General features: G+C 50.3%; 2 protein-coding genes across 6 annotated transcripts in view; one reads left to right on the forward strand and one right to left on the reverse strand.

The window, feature by feature from the left end:
• Positions 1 to 20,898, reverse strand: part of LOC101071741 (serine/threonine-protein kinase BRSK2-like) — a 31,419-nt gene extending 10,521 nt beyond the window's left edge. For all 5 annotated transcript variants that reach the window (XM_029846333.1, XM_029846334.1, XM_029846332.1 and 2 more), the window contains exons 1-5: positions 20,558 to 20,898; positions 1,431 to 1,525; positions 611 to 696; positions 357 to 497; positions 80 to 196 (exon numbers count right to left, since the gene is read on the reverse strand). In XM_029846333.1, the coding sequence (XP_029702193.1) occupies positions 80 to 196; positions 357 to 497; positions 611 to 696; positions 1,431 to 1,525; positions 20,558 to 20,633 (515 nt within the window). In that variant the 5' untranslated portion in view covers positions 20,634 to 20,898. The remainder of the gene's footprint in view (positions 1 to 79; positions 197 to 356; positions 498 to 610; positions 697 to 1,430; positions 1,526 to 20,557) is intronic.
• A 2,218-nt stretch (positions 20,899 to 23,116) lies between these two features.
• LOC101071964 (ras association domain-containing protein 7-like) lies at positions 23,117 to 26,595 on the forward strand. Its single transcript, XM_003969709.3, has 6 exons — positions 23,117 to 23,421; positions 24,750 to 24,872; positions 25,010 to 25,615; positions 25,690 to 25,973; positions 26,191 to 26,359; positions 26,446 to 26,595. Coding segments are annotated over exons 2-6 (1,164 nt in total). The 5' UTR covers positions 23,117 to 23,421; positions 24,750 to 24,769; the 3' UTR covers positions 26,448 to 26,595.
• The last annotated feature ends 23 nt before the right edge of the window (positions 26,596 to 26,618 follow it).

Here is a 26,618-nt window from a genome sequence, read left to right on the forward strand (position 1 = left end):
GAGCTGCTCCCACAAACTGGAGACGAAGAAAAGTCTTCTCACACACACACACACACACACACACAAACGAAGTTCTCACCCGCAGCTGGTCTCCAGCAGGCTGTCCCCGACCTGCAGGGACGCCATGCCGAAGTCTGCGATCCTGATGTTGTTCTTCTCATCCAACAACAAATTCTCAGGCTTCAAATCTCTGTGGCTGGACATAAACAGACAGGAACAGCAGGATCAATCCTCCAATAACTGATCGTGGCTGTTGATCACACACACACACACACACACACACACACACACACACACACACACACACGCACACACACACGCACACACACACACACACACGTATGGTGAGAACAGACCATATGGAGTGGCTGTGGCAGAAGTCCAGCGCTGAGATGATCTGCCTGAAGAACTTCCTGGCCTCCTTTGGCGTTAATCGACCTTTTTTCACCAGGTAGTCGAACAGCTCGCCGCCCGACACGTGTTCCAGCACCAGGTACCTGCGCAGGTGGAGGAGACGACGCATGTGTGTCCACGAGGATGAGGGAGTGATGTCAGGATTCAGAGGGAATTCCCCCCTTTTTATTGGAACCATGTTGACAGGTGAACTTACAGGTATTTCTTATTTTCGTAGACTTCGTGCAGCTTTAAGACGTGAGGATGCTCGATGAGCTTCAGGATGGCGATCTCTCGCTCCACCTGCACGCAAACAAAACTGTGCTGTAGTAAAAAGATCACAGAAGAAGAACCACCCATACAGGTCAACAATCCATTGACCTTTCATCAGAAATCATGAGAAAACAGCAGGAACATCACTGGAGAACACTGGGGAACACGAGGGGACACTGGAGAACACTAGGAATCATGGGGAACACGAGGGAGCACGAGGAAACACTAGGGAACACTGGAGAACACTAGGAATCACTGGGGAACACGAGGGAACACGAGGAAACACTAGGGATCACTGGAGAACACTGGGGAACACTGGAGCTACTGATCCATTAAAACCTGAAAATCCAACCACTGAATCATGATGTTGAGATGGTTCTTCAAGAAAAAGTTCCTTCAGTTTACTAAAACATTCAGGGTGAAAACCTGCGTTTATATGTAGAGGATTCAGGACGTTCCCACGTTCCCAACAATGAACAAGGGAACCTCAGAAGAAGAAGGAAAAAATGCTGAAGCATTCTAAACATTAACAAAAACGAGAGCGTCCTCAGGAGGTGGCGTGGAGGAGAACTTTCGTGTATTTACAGGATGTGTGAGATCATGTGACGATGGGAGGAACGAGGGATGGAGGGAGGAAGAGTGAAAGTCAGGGAACATCTCTGAGCAGAAACAACCATCAGATCAGACAGCTCCCATTTGTGGTTCTTCTGCGGCCTGAAATGTGAGAACAACGAGAACCAAACAGGTGAACGCAACGATCTTACCTTCATCAAAACGGACTCGCTCAGTTTTTCCCTGTTGACGATCTTGATGGCGACTTTCTGACATGTGACACAGTGGATGCCGAGCTTGACCAGACCTGCGACCAAGAGAAGGTCATCAACCAGGGACACATCCATCCTCCATCACATCCATCCTCCATCACATCCAGCCTCCATCACATCCAGCCTCCATCACATCCAGCCTCCATCACATCCAGCCTCCATCACATCCAGCCTCCATCACATCCAGCCTCCATCCAGCCTCCATCACATCCAACCTCCATCACATCCAGCCTCCATCCAGCCTCCATCACATCCAGCCTCCATCACATCCAACCTCCATCACATCCAGCCTCCATCACATCCAGCCTCCATCACATCCAGCCTCCATCCAGCCTCCATCACATCCAGCCTCCATCACATCCAGCCTCCATCCAGCCTCCATCACATCCAACCTCCATCACATCCAGCCTCCATCACATCCAGCCTCCATCCATCCTCCATCACATCCAGCCTCCATCACATCTAGCCTCCATCACATCCAGCCTCCATCCAGCCTCCATCACATCCAGCCTCCATCACATCCAGCCTCCATCCAGCCTCCATCCAGCCTCCATCACATCCAACCTCCATCACATCCAGCCTCCATCACATCCAGCCTCCATCACATCCAGCCTCCATCCAGCCTCCATCACATCCAGCCTCCATCACATCCAGCCTCCATCCAGCCTCCATCCAGCCTCCATCACATCCAGCCTCCATCACATCCAGCCTCCATCCAGCCTCCATCACATCCAGCCTCCATCACATCCAGCCTCCATCACATCCAGCCTCCATCACATCCAGCCTCCATCCAGCCTCCATCACATCCAGCCTCCATCACATCCAGCCTCCATCACATCCAGCCTCCATCACATCCAGCCTCCATCACATCCAGCCTCCATCACATCCATCCTCCATCACATCCAGCCTCCATCCAGCCTCCATCACATCCAGCCTCCATCCAGCCTCCATCACATCCAGCCTCCATCCAGCCTCCATCACATCCAGCCTCCATCCAGCCTCCATCCAGCCTCCATCACATCCAGCCTCCATCACATCCAGCCTCCATCACATCCATCCTCCATCACATCCATCCTCCATCACATCCAGCCTCCATCACATCCAGCCTCCATCACATCCAGCCTCCATCACATCCAGCCTCCATCACATCCAGCCTCCATCACATCCAGCCTCCATCACATCCAGCCTCCATCCAGCCTCCATCACATCCAACCTCCATCACATCCAACCTCCATCACATCCAGCCTCCATCCATCCTCCATCACATCCAGCCTCCATCACATCCATCCTCCATCACATCCATCCTCCATCACATCCAGCCTCCATCACATCCAGCCTCCATCACATCCAGCCTCCATCCAGCCTCCATCACATCCAACCTCCATCACATCCAACCTCCATCACATCCAGCCTCCATCCATCCTCCATCACATCCAACCTCCATCACATCCAGCCTCCATCACATCCAGCCTCCATCCAGCCTCCATCACATCCAACCTCCATCACATCCAACCTCCATCACATCCAGCCTCCATCCATCCTCCATCACATCCAACCTCCATCACATCCAGCCTCCATCCATCCTCCATCACATCCAACCTCCATCACATCCAGCCTCCTTCACATCCAGCCTCCATCCATCCTCCATCACATCCAACCTCCATCACATCCAGCCTCCATCACATCCAACCTCCATCACATCCAACCTCCATCACATCCAGCCTCCATCACATCCAACCTCCATCACACATCCAGCCTCCTTCACATCCAGCCTCCATCACATCCAACCTCCATCACATCCAGCCTCCATCACATCCAACCTCCATCACATCCAGCCTCCTTCACATCCAGCCTCCATCCATCCTCCATCACATCCAACCTCCATCACATCCAGCCTCCTTCACATCCAGCCTCCATCCATCCTCCATCACATCCAACCTCCATCACATCCAGCCTCCATCACATCCAGCCTCCATCACATCCAACCTCCATCACATCCAGCCTCCATCACATCCAGCCTCCATCACATCCAGCCTCCATCACATCCAGCCTCCATCACATCCAGCCTCCATCACATCCAGCCTCCATCACATCCAGCCTCCATCCAGCCTCCATCACATCCAACCTCCATCACATCCAACCTCCATCACATCCAGCCTCCATCCATCCTCCATCACATCCAGCCTCCATCACATCCATCCTCCATCACATCCATCCTCCATCACATCCAGCCTCCATCACATCCAGCCTCCATCACATCCAGCCTCCATCCAGCCTCCATCACATCCAGCCTCCATCACATCCAACCTCCATCACATCCAACCTCCATCACATCCAGCCTCCATCCATCCTCCATCACATCCAACCTCCATCACATCCAGCCTCCATCACATCCAGCCTCCATCCAGCCTCCATCACATCCAACCTCCATCACATCCAACCTCCATCACATCCAGCCTCCATCCATCCTCCATCACATCCAACCTCCATCACATCCAGCCTCCATCCATCCTCCATCACATCCAACCTCCATCACATCCAGCCTCCTTCACATCCAGCCTCCATCCATCCTCCATCACATCCAACCTCCATCACATCCAGCCTCCATCACATCCAACCTCCATCACATCCAACCTCCATCACATCCAGCCTCCATCACATCCAACCTCCATCACATCCAGCCTCCTTCACATCCAGCCTCCATCACATCCAACCTCCATCACATCCAGCCTCCATCACATCCAACCTCCATCACATCCAGCCTCCTTCACATCCAGCCTCCATCCATCCTCCATCACATCCAACCTCCATCACATCCAGCCTCCTTCACATCCAGCCTCCATCCATCCTCCATCACATCCAACCTCCATCACATCCAGCCTCCATCACATCCAGCCTCCATCACATCCAACCTCCATCACATCCAGCCTCCATCACATCCAGCCTCCATCACATCCAGCCTCCATCACATCCAGCCTCCATCACATCCAGCCTCCATCACATCCAGCCTCCATCACATCCAGCCTCCATCACATCCAGCCTCCATCACATCCAACCTCCATCACATCCAGCCTCCATCACATCCAGCCTCCATCACATCCAACCTCCATCCAATCTCCATCCAACCTCCATCACATCCAACCTCCATCCAATCTCCATCCAGCCTCCATCACATCCAGCCTCCATCACATCCAGCCTCCATCACATCCAACCTCCATCACATCCAGCCTCCATCACATCCAGCCTCCATCACATCCAGCCTCCATCACATCCAGCCTCCATCACATCCAACCTCCATCACATCCAGCCTCCATCACATCCAGCCTCCATCACATCCAGCCTCCATCACATCCAGCCTCCATCACATCCAGCCTCCATCACATCCAGCCTCCATCACATCCAGCCTCCATCACATCCAACCTCCATCACATCCAGCCTCCATCACATCCAGCCTCCATCACATCCAACCTCCATCCAATCTCCATCCAACCTCCATCACATCCAACCTCCATCCAATCTCCATCCAGCCTCCATCACATCCAGCCTCCATCACATCCATCCTCCATCACATCCAGCCTCCATCAGGGCCAACCAGCAGATCCACCAGGCTGGATCAATAATCACCATTAATAAACGGAACACTTTATAAATGATTCAACACCTGAAGAGATTAAAAAGGGGTATTTTTATATTCAAGCGGACTGAGGAAGCTAAACTCAAACTGTTTTCACATCTACCATGAATGAAAAAACAAAACTCCACTGAAGGAAGCTCAAGAATCTCAGGTGTTTTCTTTCAGCTTCACCTCCTGTCACCCTAACAGGAGCCCTGACATAAGGATCGACTCCAGAGAACTGGGAACAACGGTTCTTTAATCTTGTTTCGGGTCTGTATATCAAAGCAGCGTCATGGAGGAGACCACTTTGTACTGAAGGTCTGCAGGCGCGTGTGGAAATGCCACGCTGCATATTCAGCCGGTCATTACCTCACGCTACATATGTAAAAGGCCATTTCCAGGTGGGGGGTTCTCACACTGACACCCACCAGGGAGATGCGTTTCTCCAGTTAAAACCCCAAAAGAACCCTGGGTGACAAAGGATGAGGTCATTGATGTTCAGGTCAGCGTAACGGGGGAGGAGGAGCAGAGGTATGGAGATCATGTGAGTCAAGAGCACTCATGCTGCTCTCCACCATCCATGAGACGCCACTGCCGGTGAACCGCGGAGCCATCCCAGCGGAGCCATCCCAGCGGAGCCACGCTCTGCGGCTGCCGCTAATGAGATCACGCCCACGCCGTCGTCAATGTCACGGCACAAGCTAACCATCAGAGAGCGTCCCAGCATCCATCCGCGGTTCCGCTGTGAACTCCAGATGAGATGCTTTTCTTTCCAGCTGAAGCTCCTGAGAGTCCACAGCTGTACAGCACATCTGCCACCACACAGGGAGACGCCTTAAACATTTCAGGGAGGGGTCAAGATGGCAGCTGGGGGGGAATTTAACCGGACCCGCTGAGAAAGTGTCCCCACCACAACTGCATTTACCGCTTGACTTGTTTGTTAGGATTCTGAGGAGGACCTTTGGGTCTGCAGACATCACTGATCACATTATTGATCTATCTGGACTGATCCCTGCAGAGGAGCCGAGTGGCCGCGGGAACGGGTCAAAAGTTTGCAAATTGACTGAGCTTTATGAAATATGTGACGTCATTCCTGCTCCTGAGGAAGGCAGGACGCAGCCGTCCAATCAGCAGAGAGCACGAGGACAGAAGAGGGGAGATCAATTAGCCATTGGCTGAGAAAACTACCAGGCAACAGATGACGTCCAAACAGCTGTTCAGCTTTTAACTACCGCCAACAATTTTGTGTGAAGCTGCTGAAAAGGAGGATATCTGTGTCAAGGTTAGCCCCCCCACACATCCTCTTTCTTCATTAATGAGGTAATCAAGGGGGGTTGGAGCGGGGAAGGAGAGGAAGAGGATGAGGAGGGAGGCCGGGAAAGGGGGTCAGGCCTCGAGAGGAAGAGTGAGAGAGCGGCTTCCTGCGGTGCTCTCGGAGGAGGAAGAAATGCGACTGCAGTCGGAGAGCGACATCAGAACGAGAGCGTTTCCAGGGTGACATCATTCCTATTCAGACGTTGCCACTGCGTCTGACTGACAGGTCATGTGACAGGAGGAAGATTACAGTGCTTCAGAGGAGGAAAAGAACGATCAAGATGAGTTTACCGTATTGGCCCGAATATAAGACGACCCTGATTATAAGACGACCCCCTCTTTTTCAAGACTCAAGTTTGAAAAAAGACTTTTTGAACACCAAATTTAATTTTTATACAGAAAATAATTACAGTACATTTGAAACAAATGATTATATCTTCGACCCACTTTTCTCCAGATTGTCGCTACATTTCTCTATTTTCTGTTATCTCTTCTCTTATTTTCTTCTCTTTTCTTTCTTACCGCTATTTTTTACTTTTCTTCTTCGTGCTACCGCTATTTTTATTTTTCTTCTTCGTGACAGGGGTTCGCTTTGGCCTGGGACGTTTAGTTCAGCATTCGCTTCAAATATATCTGGCGCCATCTAGCGTTGTGAATGGGTATAATGTCTAGACCGCGAATGTAAGACGACCCCCACTTTTTCAGTCTTCTTTCAACGCAAAAAACACCGTCTTATATTCGGGCCAATACGGTATTAGTTCATCTAAGATTACATCAGACACACTTCCAGTCAACCAATCCGCTGGACAAACACACTGCGGCCAATCACCTCCAGCCAAGTCTCAGGTCAACTGAGTTAGCGGTTCCAAGTTAGCGGTTCCAAGTTAGCGGTTCCAAGTTAGCGGTTTCATGTTAGCCTCACTTGGTGAACCGTACGACCCTGCGGTGAAACCTTCCACCTTCTGTGTAATTAGTCTCTGGCTGCTCTGTCACCTCCTCCGGAGAGCACCTCGCCCCGGTCTGCATCTCTCTCTCTTACACACACACACACACACACACACACACACACACACACACACACACACACACACACATTTTTCTGTGTAAATTAATTTCCAACACGGCTCCGACCTGACTCGACTCGCCTGTCAGAACGTGGCTGTTAATGAGCCCTGATGTCTTTTTCACAGGAGAACACACACACAGACACACACACACACACACGCACACACACAGGAAGACAAATGTCAGCCATGGTGCTTCATGTCAGCCATGTTGACCCAACATTCAACCTTTTGTCACCCTTAAACCTTTTCATCTCTCTCACTACATAAAAGAGTGAAACCGAAAGATGCAGCTGGAATAAAGAGTCAGCACACTTCCTGTTTCTGTCCATCTTTCTGCCCAAAGCTGCAGGGGTGATTCCTCCCTGCATGATGTCTTCAGAGACATTGGTCTATTTTTAGCCCCGTCTTTCATGGGCACTCACTTTGGTCTTTATGAATCGGCCTTTTAAACAGTCAGCCAACAGTCAGGCTTTACCGCACATCTTGCTCCTCTAAACACGCAACATTTCAAATGTTTCTGATGACGTCTCTTGGTGACATTTTGTCCCAAAGACTTCAACACAACAGTCTGAACAAACCAACCATCTTCAACGTAGCATGTTCCTGTTTGCAAGTTGTCATCATCATCATCTGCACCAGGAAACAGTTGCTCCCATCTCATTTATATAATGTTTTAATCCTATTTTGATGACTATGACATGTTTCCAGACAGGAAAAAACAGTACGTTTAACAGGCAGAAGTTCAAAACTAAAGTCAAGATAGAAACCAGCTAACAGCTAGCCTCCTAAGTCTGCAACTTTAATGTATAAATTTGCAGTTTTACAATGTCTGAACACTTTTCAGGCAGATTCTTGTTTATCTGACTGGTACAACAGTCAGTATTTCCCTTACCGACTGTATTTTAACCTTCAGCAAGAGCTGCCAGGCAGCTTAAGTGGTTATAAAACTCGGGCTTTTCAAACATGTGAGCCAAATTAAAAAAACTGAATTCAACAAGAATTCTGTATAAAAGCTCATATAATTACGCTTGTAATTCAGCGGTGGGCACGCGGCCGTTTCCATGGTTTCGGTTTATAAGGAATGTGCCCTTTGAGTTGTTGCCCTCTCACAATGACCCCTGTCAGCCATCTCAAACACATCGCTTCTGTCTGCACACATTTGTGGCTGCAAAGCTTTGAAAGAACATCTGGACGCACAGTTGTCTGTCACCATGGTGCCTCCCGTAAACCAGGAGGAGAATGTTCATTTATATAAACTTTATCTGCCGTGCAGAGACGAGGACGTCCTCACGACTGGAGCAAACCCCGAGGCTTCTAAAAATAACACCAGTAACCAACACGTCCATGTCTGTACCATGTGACCCAGCAACAGCCAATCACGCAGGCCGGCTGCTCAGCACGTTTGTCATGACTCAGAGGTCCGGCAGCTCCTTGACCCGAGAAGCTGAGGAAACAAGAAGTGAGAGGAGGAGGAGGAGGAGAAGATGAAGATGCTTCTGGTTCTCTGGTGGATGAGAATTGACTGGTGAAGATGATGATGAGGAGAAGGAGGAGGAGGAGGAGGAGGAGGAGTGCTGACAGCCGATGTAGCAGATGGAGGAGAGTTGGAGGTTTCCCTGTTTGGATGAGGATGAGGAGGAGGAGGAGGAGGAGGAGGAGGAGGAACGAGAGAAGGGACAGTTCTTCATGTTGACAGCAAGGAGAACATCTTTAAAGCTGTTGGTCTGAGCGTCCTGCATCAACCCGGCCAACCAGCAACATCATCACATCACTTCCTGCCCTTATCACCACACCTGACGACCATTGACGTGCACGTTTACCTCCTGAGGACAAACGCGAGCAGGAATCCCAAAAGCGGGGAGAGAAAAGCTCCGAGTGCATCAACACCACCCACGTCCACCAAGCCTCCCATCATGCATCAGTGCAGCAGTGATAAAAGCCAGAGGATCCATTTGTGTCGAGAGGAGACCAAGATGTCTCAACATGAGAAGATGGAGATGAGCAGCTCTGTGTCTAACACACACGTGCACGCACGCACACACACACACACACACACACACACACACACACACACACCTCCTCTCTTACCACTGAATGCAGATTAATTACTTCACCCCCCAGTTTCCTCTGTACTCCCCGAGGAGGACAAGATGATGCTGACAGAAAGAAAAGAGTAAAGACAAAGAAAGAGAGAGGGAGGGAGGAGAGGACGAGTCAGAATGAGATGATGAAGCTGAGCGGAAGAGGAAGAAAGTCCTATTTTTATTTCAATCCCCGGCATTTGATCGTAATAATAATGAGAGTTGGAAGATCGTGCTGTCTGAATGCTGTAGGACGCAGGAGACGGGGAGACAGAAGACAGACGTCCTTATGGAGACGTTACTGCGGGTCGTTGCTGGTTTCAACTTAACGTGTAGATTTACATTTAATTTGCATGTTGAAGAACACGTAGGAGCACACGTAGTTCACATCATTAAAGCACGTCCTCCAAACACGCACGTCCTCCGAGGACGCGCCTGTTGTCCTCATTGTTGCTCCCTCAAATTTCACAATTTTTCCACCTAATTCAGCTCGTCTGCAATTTCAGATCTTTCCTCTGATTGGAGGAGACGAACCGGCCAATCGGTCGCTGCGGCTGGAAATAACATCAGAGCGTCTCTCTAACGGGACATAGCAGCGTCCCACAGAGACACCAGCTCGTCCTCCGCCTTTATTATCTGCCCCTAAAGGGAGAACTCATCCCCCATCTCACAAATGTGACCACCGGGGCCCAGGAAACCGCCAGTGAGCACGCCATCGCTCCGTCACATGAGCCGCTCACCATTTTGAAGAGGACGTGCTGTGATGGACGAGACACTTCTGGAAAAACCAGATCTTTTAAGAGTTTAAAGAGACCTTAAGGTGTTGTCACCTCTGACCTCAGAGTGCGTCTTTGTCAAAATAAAAGAGATCGGGCAGCCATGTGGTTCCTCTCTAACAGCTCTGCTTCCAAGCACGTGAGAACAAACATGTTGGCGCTGATGGAAGGCCCACGTCAGGTCGCGTGCGCACTCACGGCCATCTATTTTTCAAGAGAAGCGAAGGAAATGTTGTAGCTGAGATCAATCAAGTGTAAAAAAAGGTCGAAGCGTGGTTCCGAACGCTGCCGTGACGTTCGGAACTGCACCAAATTCATCTTAACCTACTTTTCAGAGGCAAATTTACATAAATACTCTCCCCGTCTCCAAAGAGAAGGACGGCAGAAGACAAATCACAGCCCCAGAGCGAAACGTGCGCGCGTGTGTGTGCGGATCAAAGACACGCTGCCTATGAGGGCTCGTTAAACGTGGTGATTCTGGGCTCTGACACAAACCTACTGCAGCCGTTTCACATTATCGGCGGCTCCCGGAGGCACCTTTGTTTCTAAACGGCGCTGGTTCGATAAAGTCTGCTCCCAGAGCAGCTTCAGGACCGCAGACAGCGCCTGTAGTTCCCCGTCAGGGTCAGAACAGATGCGGCTCACCACACTGGTTACTGCACAAACAACCGCAGATACACTCGTACTAGCGATTGTATGACTAGAACTTACTACTGTAGCTAACGCTAACAGAGACGGTAGCGTCACTGAGCGTGCTACTGCAGCGGTAACCACGCTGTTGGGCTTCAGCACCACGACTGACACTGATGCTGTGGGGCTACTGCTCCTGCTGCAGCAGCCTGACCTCCATAAACCGTCAAAACCATGTGATCGCTGGGGTGAAAACGCCATCATTTATTCATAATGCGAGACATTCCAACAAGCAGCTGGGGAGGGGGGGCAACACCCTCCCATGGAGGGTGGAGAAGAGAAGGGATTATGGCGTGTTTTCCGGTCTCTTGATCGGAACAGGAAGCATTGATGCCGTCACTGGTGTCACGTGATCATCTGCTCTCCCAGCGGGAAAGGAGCCCCACTAAAGGCTCCCAGGCTTCCTCCCTGTCCTGCGTGATTTCAGTCACTCGCAGCGTGTCGGGACGCCGCCACTGAGCAAACTCCACGGCTCAGCTGTGGTTCGCTGCGGGCCGAGGCCGGACCGCCGCACGACTCCGAGCTGCAATCAAAGACCGCTGCACGGCTGACGCCAGACACCGAGGACCCCACTGAGACCCGCGGAGGCGCGGGGAGATACACAACCTGGAACAAACAACAAGTTCTACGACTGCACGTGTAATCCGGAATAATGATGTGAATCAGAAGTGGGGCAGAGGCAGCTAATCCCACTTTAATGAGGTGTTTTTCACGACAGCTTCAGGTTTTCCTTGTCTACAAAAAGACGAGACGCCTTTCTGGGTTCACCACATTTGTGGCGTTGGAGAGGACGAAGGTTCGGCTGTTTTCTCTGCTCACATACGGGTGGACGTCCACAGGGAATACCTGCTCCAGAGGAAAAGTGGAGCACCAGTTCAGCTGTGGAGCGAGGGGCTGCTTCATGAGAACGGGGGCTTTAGGGGCTTTCAGGGCTGCTGTAGACTGTGTGTGTATGTGTGTGTGTGTGTGGGGGGGGGGGTGTTAAGCCTCCATTGCTCCACATCCCATTGCGACTGGAACCAGAGGTGACTCTCATCCCAGTCCAATCCCTTCTTCACAGGAGGTGAAAAATAAATCCTCGCATAAACAAAATCAAGTCCGCTGTGACCCCCATATTCACTCCCCCATCCCCCAACGTGATGGTGCCCCCCAGTATAAATCCCACACCAGTTAATCCCAGAAAGGCTGACAGAGGAATTATTCTGTCTGCCCGTGGCTGCCTGAACCTTCAGCCGAGACGGCGGATTACAAACCAGGAAGTGGAGTCAGCCGAGGGCACGTTTGCTTTTCCTTCAGCGTCCATATTGAGAACCAAAACCAGGTTTTCTGAATTCTCCTGGGCCGGTGGTGTGGCGTCATCGCTAGCCTGATAGAGGCTAACGGGGAGACGCACAGGTCCCTCAGCAGTTTGTGGCTGTTCATGGGTGAGGAACCAGAACACGGACATGAGAGGTGATGTTCATCAGGTCAGTGAAGAACATCTCAGACAAAGCTTTTTTGTTTTTATTAGCATGAAAAATGTGTTACTCTGGACCAAAGCATCCATCATGTACCAGGACTCTTGTCATGAGCTCAAATATTCTGCAGTCTGCAGAGAGACGAGAACAGTAACGTGAAAAATGTCCTATGTAAACATGCAGTCACACATCAATCTCCAGAAACATCAGCAGAAAGGATCTGCTGACGCTTGCTAACGAGATTTACAATGCTAACCGCATCTTGCCGCAACACCTCAGAAGTCCAGCATGGAGTCAAAACCCCAGAAACAAACCCAGCTGCTCTACATTCACTCTGTAGGACCTTTGCTCAGACATTTTCATATACTTGCGGCCCCTCGAGGCCTATAAAGTCCTCAACAAAGGGAGGCTTTTACCACGACGTATCCGCGCTTGTGTTTCCATGTCAGTGCACATCTCCAGACAGGAGGAGCCTGGGACGGCCTCTTTCTTCACATTGCCAAAGGTAACATATGGACCAGTGATCAACGTCATGATGCCTGCAAATCATCATAGCTTCAGGCCGGTCTGGACTGACGTCGGCCACGTCTGGACGTTGGTCCCGCACGGTGACAGCTGCTCTCGTTGGTGGGAGGCCTCCACCAGTCCACAGGACAGACTCGTTCATCAGACCTGATGCCGACTGAGGCTGTGGATCTGGTCGCTCACGTTCTCCTGGCTCCCATTCTGGTCCCGCCCTGCTCTGACGAATAGGACGGTTCCCAGACCTGCAGGCTGTCTTTATCTCTTTCACTTCCATCACACAGAACCTCCCAGTGTGGCGGACCGGGACGGTGGGCGAAAACCCCAGCGACAGCGAAGCCTCATCGGGACAGTTTCAATTAGAGAGAAAAGTCCAACCATCCGGAATCCAGCCTCCAAACCCTGGAGGTCTTTGGACCGCAGCCTCCTCAGTGCTGAAAGGTCCATAATGTACGACAGACGGGATTCTGCCCAATTAGACCGGACCACCCACCGGGAGGCATCACAAGAACCGTTTCTTCCGGCTGAGCGTGGCGGCGGTGGACAGCAGCTGGTGGACGAGACTCACTTATATTCACATAATTTTAATTTAACAGGCTGCCGGAGGTGGGACGGGTAGTTCTGATTTGAAATGTGTTGGACGTTTGAAATCAAATTAATCATTCAAATATTCATATTCGTGACAGGACAGTCGGTCCAAAATGCACCGCTGCCTCCTGCAACCTCATTGGCTGAGCCGATTAAAAACAATGACATCATCAGCTGGGTCAGTGACATCAGAGCCAGCAAAACTCGTCTTTTCTTCTTCTGCGCTTTATTCATCATACACTTCGTCCTCTTCACAACTCTGCGAGCGTTCCATTTTTACCCCATCTCCTCCTCCTCCTCCCTCCCTGCTCTTCCATCCCCTCCCCCCACTAGTCTTTTATTCATCCCCCAGCACACATGCCCCTCCCCCTCGCTCTCTCTTTCACTCCATCCTCCTCTCGGCTCCGCCCATCTTCCTGTCTGCATCCACTTGCAGCGAAGTCTTTGTCTGCTGCAAGTGTGAGTGTGTGAATGTGTGAGTAAGAGAGAGAGAGAGAGAGTGTGTGTGTGTGTGTGTGTGTGTGTGTAGGAGAAACTGGGTTGTAGTGTTGTATTTTTAACCAGGGCTCTCCTCTCATCTCCAGAGGACCTTAATGGGGGTGAGACCAGTAAAAAGGTTGAATCTTGATGTCTCTGCCCTTATTGATCTTTCAAAATAATCTTTTTAATCTTGTAGGTAATGTTTTGGTGAAGAATAAAGACCACAGTTGTTCTCCTTGGGTTCTTCCTGACCTTTCCTTCATTGTTTGGAATTCTACTCTGGGTCTACCCAATCAGGAAGCACAGGTGGACCATCTCCTCCAAGAGGAGACGCAAGAAGGTTTCTGCATTGACCTGCAAAACCTCAAGAACAAGCAGAAGATTCTAGGAGATCCTCGGGAGGCACCAGAGGATGAGCAGGAAAGCAGGAATTAATTTCTAACCAGATCAGCCAGAAACCTGACTCCATGAGGGGGGTCAGGTGTCCTCCAGGTGGACCTGCAGGACTGTGAAGATTAGAGCTCCAGCTTCATTGTTGGTGGTTCACTGATGAGAGCAGGAACACACTGAGCATGTTTGACAGATGTGGACCTCCACACACACACACACACACACACACACACACGCACGCACGCACGCACACACACACACACACACACACACACACACACACACACACACACACACACACCACATGGTAGCGTAAGCAGCCCTACAGGCTGAATCCAATTAAACACCAGCAGCGTTCTGGGGGCTGTTTTAGCCCGAAGGACTGAGGACGCCAGCGAGGGGTCAACCAAGGAAACATGAAAAAGCTGCGAGCCAAAGAAGGAGAGGAGTGTGTGTGTGTGTGTGTGTGTGTGTGTGTGTTCTGTAATTTCTCTGTTAAATCTAAGTTGAATGAATAAAGCTTGTTTTGAATCACGTGCGCTGGTTGTCATAGTGGTTCTGCCGGTAAAAGTGTGTGTGACCCTCAGCAGCACACAAACGCAGCATGTTGGGGGCCATCTGGCAGGTGGCGTAAAGAGGGTCGTGACCCCCAGGAGGCCCCTCCTCCTTCATTAACAATCATTAGGAGCCTGTTCCGGTTATCACCCACACGCTCGGCAGCGAAAGCAAGACGCAACATTGCGAAGCTCCGCCCACAGCAGCCAAAAATCTGGTGTTTCCGGTCATCACCAAATGGAACGTCCATCCTCTGAAAACCACATCCCATATCAGCACTTTACAGTATGACCCAACCTCAGCTTCTCATCCAAACCAACACTGGCAGATTAGGAGCAGATTAAGGCCAGCGTGCGTGTGTGTGTGTGTGTGTGAAGCTCAGGTCCTCCAGATACACGGACCAACCACGAGTTTGACTCATTAGTCCCATTTGAACACTAGCTAACTGCGCCGAGCCTAAGCATGGCCTGCCCCTCCCTCGCAGCACGCTCGTTCACACTTGCGCACGAGCACGTTGCCAAGCAGCGCGCGAAGCGTAGCCGTGACGTGTGAACCCCATGGACGGGGGTGGAGGGGCGAGGCTGCGAGGGACGGGGGTGGGGGGGGACCGTCGTGCTCCGTCCAGAGGGTCTGCTCATTTGTCCCATCAGATGTTCACTGAACAAGCTGTTTTCCTCCAAATCGTTAAAATTCTTCAGCAGAACAATCGATTCCCTGATGTTCTTTGGCGAGGATTCGCTAAACGGAGAAGCCCTGAATGACGCAGACAGAGATCAGCGCTGGAGATATGGACCTGAACCAGAATTACCCACCTCAGACCACGGCGGATATTTAATGCAGCAGGTCGTAATTAATGTATCAGCTCATCTATAACCTGTAGGCATAGAGAGCTACTTTCACCTGAGCTCCCTCTCACACACACACACACACACACACACACACACAATCATTCTTATTACTAATAACACATTTCAGCATGTGTATTCAGGGTGGTACCGGATTGGACGGCGTGCGGTCGAGGTGTGAGTAAGTTCTCAGGACAGCTGTAATTGTAACAGGCGCTTTACGAATAAAGATAAATTGAACGCTATCAACACGACGACCTGAAACGCCGCGTGCGCGACCCGCCATGTGCTGGTTGGTTCCGCCAACCCGCCCATTGATCCCATTAAAGAACACGATGTTTGAATGAGAGGACACCTCAGTGGGTTCCGCAGGTCAGCGGTGTGGAAAAGTCCGATGTCCAGGTGTGGCCTGAGAGCGCGCAGCCCTCCCATCATGCACCGGCACGCTGATGTCAGGGTTTTCGGAGGCGGACAGTGGATTTATCTCTGAGAGAAGTTCCTTATTCCTGCAGGATGAAGCCAAGCCGCAGAGCAGGAACAGGGCCAGATCAGCAGCTCTTCTCTGGGTAATTTCAGACGCCGTAACTGCTGACTCAGGGGGAAATGTGCAGATTCCCCTTGGAAGGAAGTGGGTTTGGTTGGAGAAGGAGAGGAGGGCCGGGGTTTATGCTCAATTGCATTAATTTTTTGGCTGCCGGAGGAACATAAACGTTGGGACAGATAAGGAGCCTCATCGGCAGCCATAGCCTGTCTCCCTGATTACCACCCATCGAATCAGCCGTTAAACACATCTGCATGCAGACGCGCAACTCAAGTTGGACTGAGCTACAGAAAAGACGGCCAACAGATGACAGCGGAAAAACCACGCTCTTTCATTATTTTAACAACGAGCTTAACCGTGATCCAGTGAGGACTGAAGAGTGGAAGTCTTTGGCTAACTGCTCTTCCCACCTGTTCTGGCGTGATGTTTGAGCTGGTTATTGGAGCTGGTTTATCTTTTCCTGCTGCAGGTAACAGATGTTCCAATCAGACACTGAAGTATTGACCATCAGGCAGCGACACAAATCTCTCATTAGCTACTAGCTGGCAGAACCCAAACAGCGCTAGCTTCAGACGCCAAGTAAGCTGAACGGAAAGCGAAACATCTAACAGCCAACGTCCGACAGTGTCGGGTTCACAGCGATGGCAACACAACTGTAATGTTGAAACAAACGTGAGCCATGTTAGCCACCTCGCTTCGGTGTCCACAGCTGTCAAGAGGTCACGTTACCAGTGCCATGCCGCGGCTTTGCTATCAGCAGCTGACACTGACGCTGGGTTAAAAAGGGAAAAGCTAACAATATCACATCTGTTGCTTTATTTAATGCACACTCGTACTTTTACTTCTATCTTTGTGAGGACTTTCATAGACATAATACATTTCCCAGTTCCCGATCCGAAGCCCAACACTGGTCCACCCTTAAAACCGTGCTTTAACCCTCAAAATGTCCTTTGAAGTTGTGGGGACCAACCAAAATGTCCTCACTTCAAGAGCTGCGACATGGAACCAGAAATGTTTCTATGTACTCGTGGAACGCCTGCGTGTCCTCCTGGAGGAGCTGGAGAAGATCATGTGATGACAGGAGTCAAACCAGTGATTCAGACAGGAAAGACCACCATCTGTTAGGGGCTTTCATCCTCCTCTATTAGCTTTGTCTTTGCATCTCATGCAGGTAACAATCTGTTCTTCCTCCTCTCTGTCTTCACACCGATGTGGTTGTAAACACTACACCTGTATGTGTGTGCGTGTGTGTGTGTGTCTGTGTTTGTGGGGGAGAGATATATATAGAGAGAGTGGGGGAGACAGACAGACATGGATTCTCATTATTGAATGGCTCAAACAACCCCCCCCTCCCTCCAGAACAAGTAAAAGAGTAGTCCTCCGGTTGTCATGGTAACCAACAACTCAACAGGGAAGGTGAGTGATGGAGGGAAGCCAGAGATGTACTGTAGACGGGGGGGGGGAATGGGGGAGGAGGACGCCGAGACGTTTAATGCTAGCCTTCAGTCCGATTGTGTCTGTAAACACCAACCACCCACACACACACACCCACACACACACACCCACACACAGTAATCACATCTGACCAGCCCGATCAATAAAGTTTTTAAAGATATGCACCTGATTTATCAGGAATTAATCCTAACCCCACAGTGATGTCCTGAGAAGAGCTGGAACACATTTAATCCCAAGTTTTTCTCCAAAGTTTCTCCAAGCAAGGAGGCAACGATTCTTTCAGGGATCTGCCACCTTTCACGTCGTCCGCACGATAACGAAGAAAAAGCCGTTTCCTCCTCGCAACACTCGAGTCTGCGAGAGGGAACATGTTGGAGCTGCAGGGTGGATTTACTGAGGGAGCACAAAGGAGACTGGTTCAGGACACATATCAATATTTCTCTTTATGTCTCGTGAAGCCAAAAGGAGCAAAGCGCACACACACACACACACACACACACACACACACACACACACACACACACACACATCATGGGAGTGTTACCACCTGCAACCTGCTGATAATGAAGCTGTGTTTCAGCCACCTAAAGGCAGCCATCTGTGCAGCCCCCCCTCCCAAGCCCCGCCCCCCCAGCCCAGGGACTTCAGTATTTAGGACGCTCCGCATCAATAACGTGACACTTTCATTGAAATGGGACAGCGAGAGACACACTCGCGCGCGCCGCCGCAGACAACAACCAATGATGTCATCGCCGGCTCCAAGTCGGAGCTGATTTATTGTTTCGGTTTCTGTCGTGTAAAGTTCCCGGGCACTGTATCGTCCAATCACAAGCCTGCATCCCTCTCACACCTCCCGCAGGTGAAATGAAAGGGAAACGATGCTACAAATCTTGATTAGGAAGTAGCAGGAAGAAGCAACACCATCGGAGGCGAAAGTTGGCATTTTGAAAACTGAAAACAAAGGAAGCAAACAGAGGCGCAGATTGAATTTTTGGCATCTTGAGTTGTCGGCATCTCTGAACAGCGGATCTGAGAGGCGGGGACATTGAACCAGAGCAGGAAAAGACCGGCGGCTTGCCGCCGCAAAAGAGGCGGCTATTGTCGCGGACCCAGGGTTGAAACCATGACAACCAGCCCCAATGTTGGCCAACACTTAAAAACATAAGCACAGTATGGAGGCTGGGGCGCCGTGGCTTCAACCCCCAACACACACTCTCAAACACACTCTCACACACACGGACTAATTGTTCCGAGTCAGAACAGCTTCACGCCGCCGACCCCCAGACGAACACCATGAAGCCATTGTTCCAACTGCCAGCTCAATCAGGAACATGAACCGTGGCAGAGCGGGAGGTTTCCCCCCAAATAAAGGAGAAGATGCTAATGCTAGCAGGAGGACGTCCTGGACCAGCCTGGATCGGGAACTTGAAAGGTCCCAGACACAGAGCTCATCTCTTGACTTATATCACTTCCCAAACAAGCATGGTTTCTACGGCTGGATGTGGCTCTCACACACTCTGACACACTCGCACACACCCCGCGCTCCTGGATCAGAAGGTGCTGACAGCAGCGGGTGTGTGGACCGAGCGAACGGCGACCTCTAAAACCTGACGCAGGGCTTCACAGTTTGAGCAGGACTGTTTCCACGCCGGCTTGTGTCTCAGCTGAAGCGGCGCGGCACTCCTCTCACCGTTAGCGCCATGCAGCTGATTAGCTGGTTATGAATAATTCAGCCACAGAGGTGACGGCGGTGGGACTTTCTACTCTCAGCACAGTTTCTTCCCACAGTTTAACTCCAGGAAGTTCTTCTGCGTGGAACTGGATTAAATTACAGAGCTAAAATTTCAATTACCACCATCAGAGTCCAGAATCTTTGACCACAACACGTCAATGATGTCTGGTTCTTTAGAGGCAAAAAAAAAACAAAAAAAAACTGGACCCCAGGATGCCTGGCGGTGCTCTAGAGAGCAGCTAAACAAACAAACAAACAAATAATCAAAGGTCAAAGTGGCATTATTGTGATGATCGTTGTCTTCGGAGCTCAACTCCCAGTCAGAAACGTGCTCTCCGTGACCTCTGACCACTGAATGTCGCAGCCTCGCAGTTTGCAGCTGAGGCGCCCTCGCATGTCTGTTTGACTACAGGCAGCTGTCAGAAAGGGCAAAGAGCCCAAGACCCAGAGTCCTGGTTCTGGTACCAGTGAAGAAAGTGGGACTGAATCACCTGCTGTTCACTGCAGAATGGATAAAAAGTAGATCCATGAAAATGAATCACTCACAGGGTCTTAAATCAGCACCACAAACCACTTATCTGATAAACCTGACAGATGCAGTGTGTGTGTGTGTGTGTGTGTGTGTGTGTGTGTGTGTGTGTGTGTGTGTGTGTGTGTGTGTGTGTTCTGCAGAGATTGTCCATGTGTGTCAGATGCTATAGCTCACTGGAGGCAAGAATATTCAGAAGCGCTGCATTCAGGAAGCCTCTGCCTGACAACAGGGACCACAAACGCACCATCCCATCATCACCGTCACCGTCATGGGAACCGCATCTAGCAGAGAGCTCCGCACCCGAGCGCTCCGCGGATTCAGAGGTGCGCAGAATCGCCGCAGAAACCGCAACAATCGCATCGTGATGTCAGCGAGCGGCGTCGGTGTCCGCGCATCTCTGAGGTTGGGGGGGGGGGTGTCACTAACCTGTCTGTCCTTTGCCGAGGGTCTTCTCCAGTCGGTACGGTCCCACATAGTTGGCGTCTTTGCCCGACGATGACATGTTGACATGAATAAGAGGGAGAAAAAGATCTTATTCGTGCGGGACCCAGAAATCCGCGGCGAAGTGGAGTTCGCGTCCCGTCTTCTGTTGGTCTGTCCGTGCGGGTCCACCTCGGTGCGTGTCCACAGTCACGGCTTAGACGTGGGTTCTGCTCATCATAGTGTCGGTACCGGAGGAGCGGTGCGCTGCAGCCCCGCTGGGTGTGATCTGGAGGTGGGACAGCGTCTATCTGCCGCTGCCGCTGCCGCCGCGTGCCGCTCCAGCGTCAGCGCACAGCTGACGCGGAAGCGCACTTCCGCTACGGCCTTTCAGAATAATAGCCGTTATTTTACACGAATCCAAATGGGTTTTTTTTTGTTTTGTTTTTTGTTTGTTTTTATCGGGGAAGGTGGAATCCGCAGATAACCAAGGCAAATGTACCAAGTTAAAATTGTGTTTTTATCTTTTTTTCAATTTACAAGCTGCTTTGTTAATATTCCTCTAGGAATAATACATTCAAATAGCCGTTTATTTGTAACGCGGCATTTAAAATGACATTTATATTTAATTGTTACATTTATTTCAACGATAAACGGTCTGTTTGCTCGTCGGAGGTGTTGGGTTTCACGTTATTTCTGATCCATCTTTCGAGTATATATTTTATTGTGAAGCTCTTTTCATCGATCTTCCGCTCTCATCTCGGCTTGACGCAACCACGTTAAGGCGCATGCGCGGAATCTCTGAAGCGGGCTCAGGTGACAGTAGGAGATCAGCCACTTGTGTTTAAATTACTCGTTTTAGTAAGAAACACACACACACACACAGAGTCTCTCTCTCTCTCTCTCTCTCTCTCACACACACACACACACACACACACACAGTCTCTCTCTCTCTCACACACACACACACAGATTTTCAACAGTAAACTCGGTACAACTTCTTGTTTCTACATAAAATAGATCAGCTGGTCTTAAATAAACCAAAATGTGTATTATTCGTATTATTGTGTGTGTGTGTGTGTGTGTGTGTGTGTGTGTGTGTGTGTGTGTGTGTGTGTGTGTGTGTGTGTGTGTGGACCAGCAGACGATGACAACCATCTCTCTGTCTTCACTCCTTCACAACAAAAGCCTTTTGACCCAGCATGCTCAGCGACAGATGGGTGCCCTCCACCCTCCCTTCTGGAACCCCCCCTCCCACACACACACACACACACACACACACACACACACACACACATGCCAAATGCACCCCTTCAAATTCATGTTCGTTTGACAAAGATGGGGGAGCTTGCTCACTATACGACAGGTTTCCTTTAAATTACTTTGTTTTAATTAGAGAAACACTAACTGCGCCGTGCACACACAGAGGCGCACACACACATGACCTCTGAACAAATTCATGTCACTGTGTTTGCTGTCCTGTTCACTGTGTTTGCTGTCCTTGCTGTCAGTCATTTAGACACATCAGGAGTCTTGATCCAGAGTTCCCAGTTCAGGCCCTAAAGCTCTGGATACTGGTCCGGTTCAGAAGCTGTTCCCCTCAGGAGTTCCCTTAAACACATGCTGTTCCAGCAAGTCTGTGTTAGACACCACAGAACCAGTTCAGCACTGGTATAACTGACCACCACCAGAACCAGTTCTTGTGTTCCTTTAAAATAAGAAAATGATTATTGTTAATAGTTCTGACCCCATCAAAGGAGGAACAACTTGAATGAAAGTCAAAGTAAAGTAACAGAAACTGGAAGCTTCTCAGCGTGTCGGTGGACATGTCGTCACTGGAAACATGTATTCTCTTCATCTGTCCCGCGTCAGAGGAGCAGAGCATGCAGTTTCACCCCGACAACATCCGATAGATTGGCTTGTTCAGATTTTAGGCAACACTAGCGCCACCTAGTCTCATTATACTGGCAGAAGGACTTTGGTCCATCACTGGATATGAAACTGTCCGCAGTAAATTAATGTAGAAACAGCCTTTATTTGACGATCTGAAGGCGTCTCGCTCTGCGGGAGAAGAGTTGGGTTTTTTTTAGTGAAGAATACATCCAAAAATATATCTTATATAATTGTACGGTGACATTTGGGTGTATAAATAGACGCGCTCGTCCTTTCATGCGATCCTTGTGCGCTCTGCTGCCACCTAGTGGCTCGTGTCAGAATTGGAGTTGCTGATGTGAGGAACTGGTGAAATAGTCAGGTCTCCAGTGTGTCCTGATCCGCCCCTCCAGGTCCACGTCTCACTTTAAAACCTCCCATTCCTTCAACAAGAGATGAGGTGGGAAAACAGCGGCTTCGCAAGTCTGTGTGACAGGAAAAATCATTTTAGAAATATTCAACGTAGACTTTGTTTACTGCTGAAACTGAACAGGACTGACGAAGCACGCGCGCGCGCATACACACACACACACACACACACACACACACACGCACACACAGAGGAATGCTGATATCTCTGGGGAGGGGGGAGTGTGAATGCCGCTCCTCTCAGTTTATTCATATTTACTCTCGGTGGGCGGGGCCAGTTTCACCGTCGTGACCAGTGACATCACAAACACTCGTCACTCATCATTCTTGTGACTGTAAAAAGCTTTTTATCCTAAACTTCCAGGTTTAATTTGTGATTTTCTGTAACCGGTAACTGTGCAGCGGCGATACTTGTGTTATTTTGTGGGGAAACCCGAGGGAGAGCTGATACATTAGGACAGCACGTCCAGAACAGCCGCATTCCACAGGTGACTCCTCCTCTTCCTCCTCCTCTGCTTCTCCTCCTCCAGAGAGAAGAGACCATCACTGACAGAAGCCTGAGCTGACAGGTGAGTCTTCCTCTATTACATCTTCGTGCTGCCATGAGTCTGGACCAGAACACGCGTGTGGGAGGTTTTAAAAATGATCTCTTCTAAGTCAGTCAAAAGTTTCTTCGTTTTTTTGGGGTGTTTTGCCCCTGTAAAATCTGGTGTCACATGCTGTCAGAATGTTTTCATGTCCTCTGAAACAGCATCTACCGATCTCCATGACGAGTTAAATCATTTTAATTCTTCCTGGCTGCGTTAATTACATATACAAAACGCATTTAACTTATAGAAGAAAAAAGGTTCCCACCGGATCTGCCCACCTGAGAACAGATGACCCCACACTCACACACACACTCACACGCACACGCACACACACGCACACACACACACACACACACACACACACACACACACATACAGGAATGAAGGGTGATATTTGAAGAGTGAGACAGGAACAGAGAGTTTAAACATGAAACTGTTGATCTGACTGGAGAGTGAGTCAGAAAGTGGGCGGGGCCTGAACCTGCAGGAATGTTGCTCAACATGGCAACATTCAGCACACACACACACACACACACACACACACACACTCACATTCTATTCATGCTAAATACATTTACACATGTAAAAGCTGTGGGGAATATTAAAAACAAGAAAAACCAACTTCCTGATTCACTTCAACTGCACATTCAGGTCTGTTGAAATTATAATTATTCTAATAACGGAATAAGCTTTACTAGTGCAACATGGATGACGTCACACTTACCGGACATCTTTGGGCTGGATTTCTATGGTGGATAAAGCAAAATGGCATAACTTCTTGAGTTTAACCTTTCTATGTTTACAATAAAGGGAAAATGAATGAACTAATAAGCATTTAATTGAAATAATAAAAGAAAAGGTGAACTAAACACCATAGTTTGTCCCACTTTGAGTATTCGTCTGTAAATATCGATCTATCCATTTAAAGTGGAACACTTGTTTATTTTTCTGTGCTGTGAAGATCTTAGTGGGCTGAAGCTACAGCAAATGTACCGAGAGAGCAGAAAACAGGTGAATAAATATCACCTGTGGCGGTTGAGCGGTTTCCAGAGTGGTGGCGCCGAGCTACCGGGGCCCTGGCTGAGACGGGACACGCTCAAGCCTCACTAGCTTAATATAGACAAAGCTGTGACGAGTGAGACCGAGTCATGCAACATGGTCCAAACACCCTGAGACGTGTCCTGTCTGGCTTATCTCAGCTAAGAACTCAACTGAGCATCAGTCTGATTGTAAATTCCTGTGGATGCTGCGTTGTGCACGTGTGAGGTTTGGACGTGTGTTTGATCCTCCCACCGTGGTTTTTACAGGTGACGCTGACACAAGAGTGATGGAGCTGAAGGTGTGGGTGGACGGTGTCGTCCGGGTGGTGTGTGGCCTGACGCTGGACACTTCCTGTAAGGCCGTGGTCATCGCTCTGGCGCAGTCGCTCGGTAATCCTCATCACATGACCGTACAATCTGTTCGTTTGTAAAATGAACACGTGTCATTGGAGCGCTTGGGCGAAGGTCTCTCTCTTCATGTTGGAGACCACGGACTGACCCGTGTCTCTGTTCTGAACCCTTCACAGGTCAGACTGGACGGTACCTCCTGGTCATGAAGTTACACGAGACTGAGAGGCAGCTGGAGGCCAATGACTGTCCCCTGCAGCTTCTGGCCCAGCTGGGCCAGCTCTCTGCACAGGTCCAGTTTACGCTGCAGAGGACTGGGCCCAGCCTCGAGCACGGTCCAAACACACGCCCCAGGGAGAGACATCGGCCCGGGTCCAGGCCTACAGAACCACAGTCCTTACAGCAGAGGGTTCCGGGCAAGGCTTCCAGGTCCTCGGCGCATCCCAGGAGAAACCACCTAAACCGGTCCTGGTCTCCGTCTCCTCACGTCTCCTCGGAACTACGAGCGTCTCCCCTCTCTTTCCTGGACCAAACATCCTCAAAAGAAGAGGTGTTCCGGCATATTCTGCAGCAAGAGCAGAGGTTACGCGACCTGCAGGTTCTGCTTCAGAGCTTAGACAGAGACACAGCACTGTGGGAACTGGACAGCACCTCCGCTCCAACTCCCGGTCCAAATCCAAAACTAGTGGAACGGCTGGAGGAGCGGCTGAGGCAGAACGAGGCAGAACTCCTGCTGGGAGAACATTGGGAGGGAGAACTTGAGGCTGAGACGGACAGAGAGCGAGGTACACGGTCCACACTGTTCACACGCTCCAGATTCCTGCCTTCTTCCGCTGACATTTTTCTACTTGATGAGCAGAGCTGCACCGGCATCTGGAGCAGATCCACTCATCCCTGGACGACCACGGCAGCCAGCTGCAGCTGCAACATCTGCAGCAGCTGCAGCAGCATGCCGCGTGTCTCAGGCAGGACCTGAACCTCCCGGCCCACCCACAGAGAGGTCCTGTGCAGGCCGTGGATGAAGAGGAGGTCCTGAAGCCCCTGCAGCAGGAGCTCCAGCACCGACTGTGGCAGGCACAAGAACTGGACGCCACGCTGGCCCAGACACAGGGGGTGCTACGGACCGCAGAGCAGATGCTGCAGGTACAACGCCTCCACACACACGTGTCTCCTGTGGTTGGACCAGCGCTCTGCTGAAGCTGGCCAATCCTCTGGGGCGCTGAGGTTCGGTGCAGAAACCATCGAAACAACCAGATATTCAGAATAAACCCATCACGGCTGAAGATGATGTCACAGAGAACGACAGATATGAGGAAAATAGACCCTATTGCTGACGATGACGATATGGTGTCCTCCTCAGGACCGACAGAGGACGGTGGAGGAGCTGAATAAGGAGCTGAGGCAGTGCAAACTGCAGCAGTTCATCCAGAAAAGCGGAGGTCTACCGCCTGACCAGAACATCTCGCAGCAGACCACAAACATTTACATCATTAACGCCGGCATCGTGGAGCAGGAGGTGCCAGGCCTCTGTAAGCCGAGACTCTAATCAGCAGATCACAGAATCACAAAAAACTAAAACAGAAACTTAACAGATGGGTTTTCTCTGTTCCTGCAGGACATCCAGGACAAGAACTACGTCACTGAAGATCCATCCAACTTCCATCTATGTGTGTGTGTGTGTGCGCGAGAGAGAGAAAGAGAGAGAGAGCACGTGATTCAAATATATATATTTTTTTAAGTACAATAAAATAATAGGTTGATTGTGCAGCTTTGCTAAAATTTTCAGCC

The sequence above is a fragment of the Takifugu rubripes genome, chromosome 13 (assembly GCF_901000725.2).
Source record: "Takifugu rubripes chromosome 13, fTakRub1.2, whole genome shotgun sequence".
Taxonomy (NCBI): domain Eukaryota; kingdom Metazoa; phylum Chordata; class Actinopteri; order Tetraodontiformes; family Tetraodontidae; genus Takifugu; species Takifugu rubripes.

What these genes read in the sequence shown, in the direction of transcription:
- LOC101071964 (XM_003969709.3), top strand. Translation starts at nt 24,770, where the DNA reads ATGGAGCTGAAGGTGTGGGTGGACGGTGTCGTCCGGGTGGTGTGTGGC. An exon ending in CGCTCTGGCGCAGTCGCTCG is followed by an intron (nt 24,873 to 25,009) that starts GTAATCCTCATC and finishes AACCCTTCACAG; the next exon opens with GTCAGACTGGACGGTACCTC. An exon ending in CCGCAGAGCAGATGCTGCAG is followed by an intron (nt 25,974 to 26,190) that starts GTACAACGCCTC and finishes TGTCCTCCTCAG; the next exon opens with GACCGACAGAGGACGGTGGA.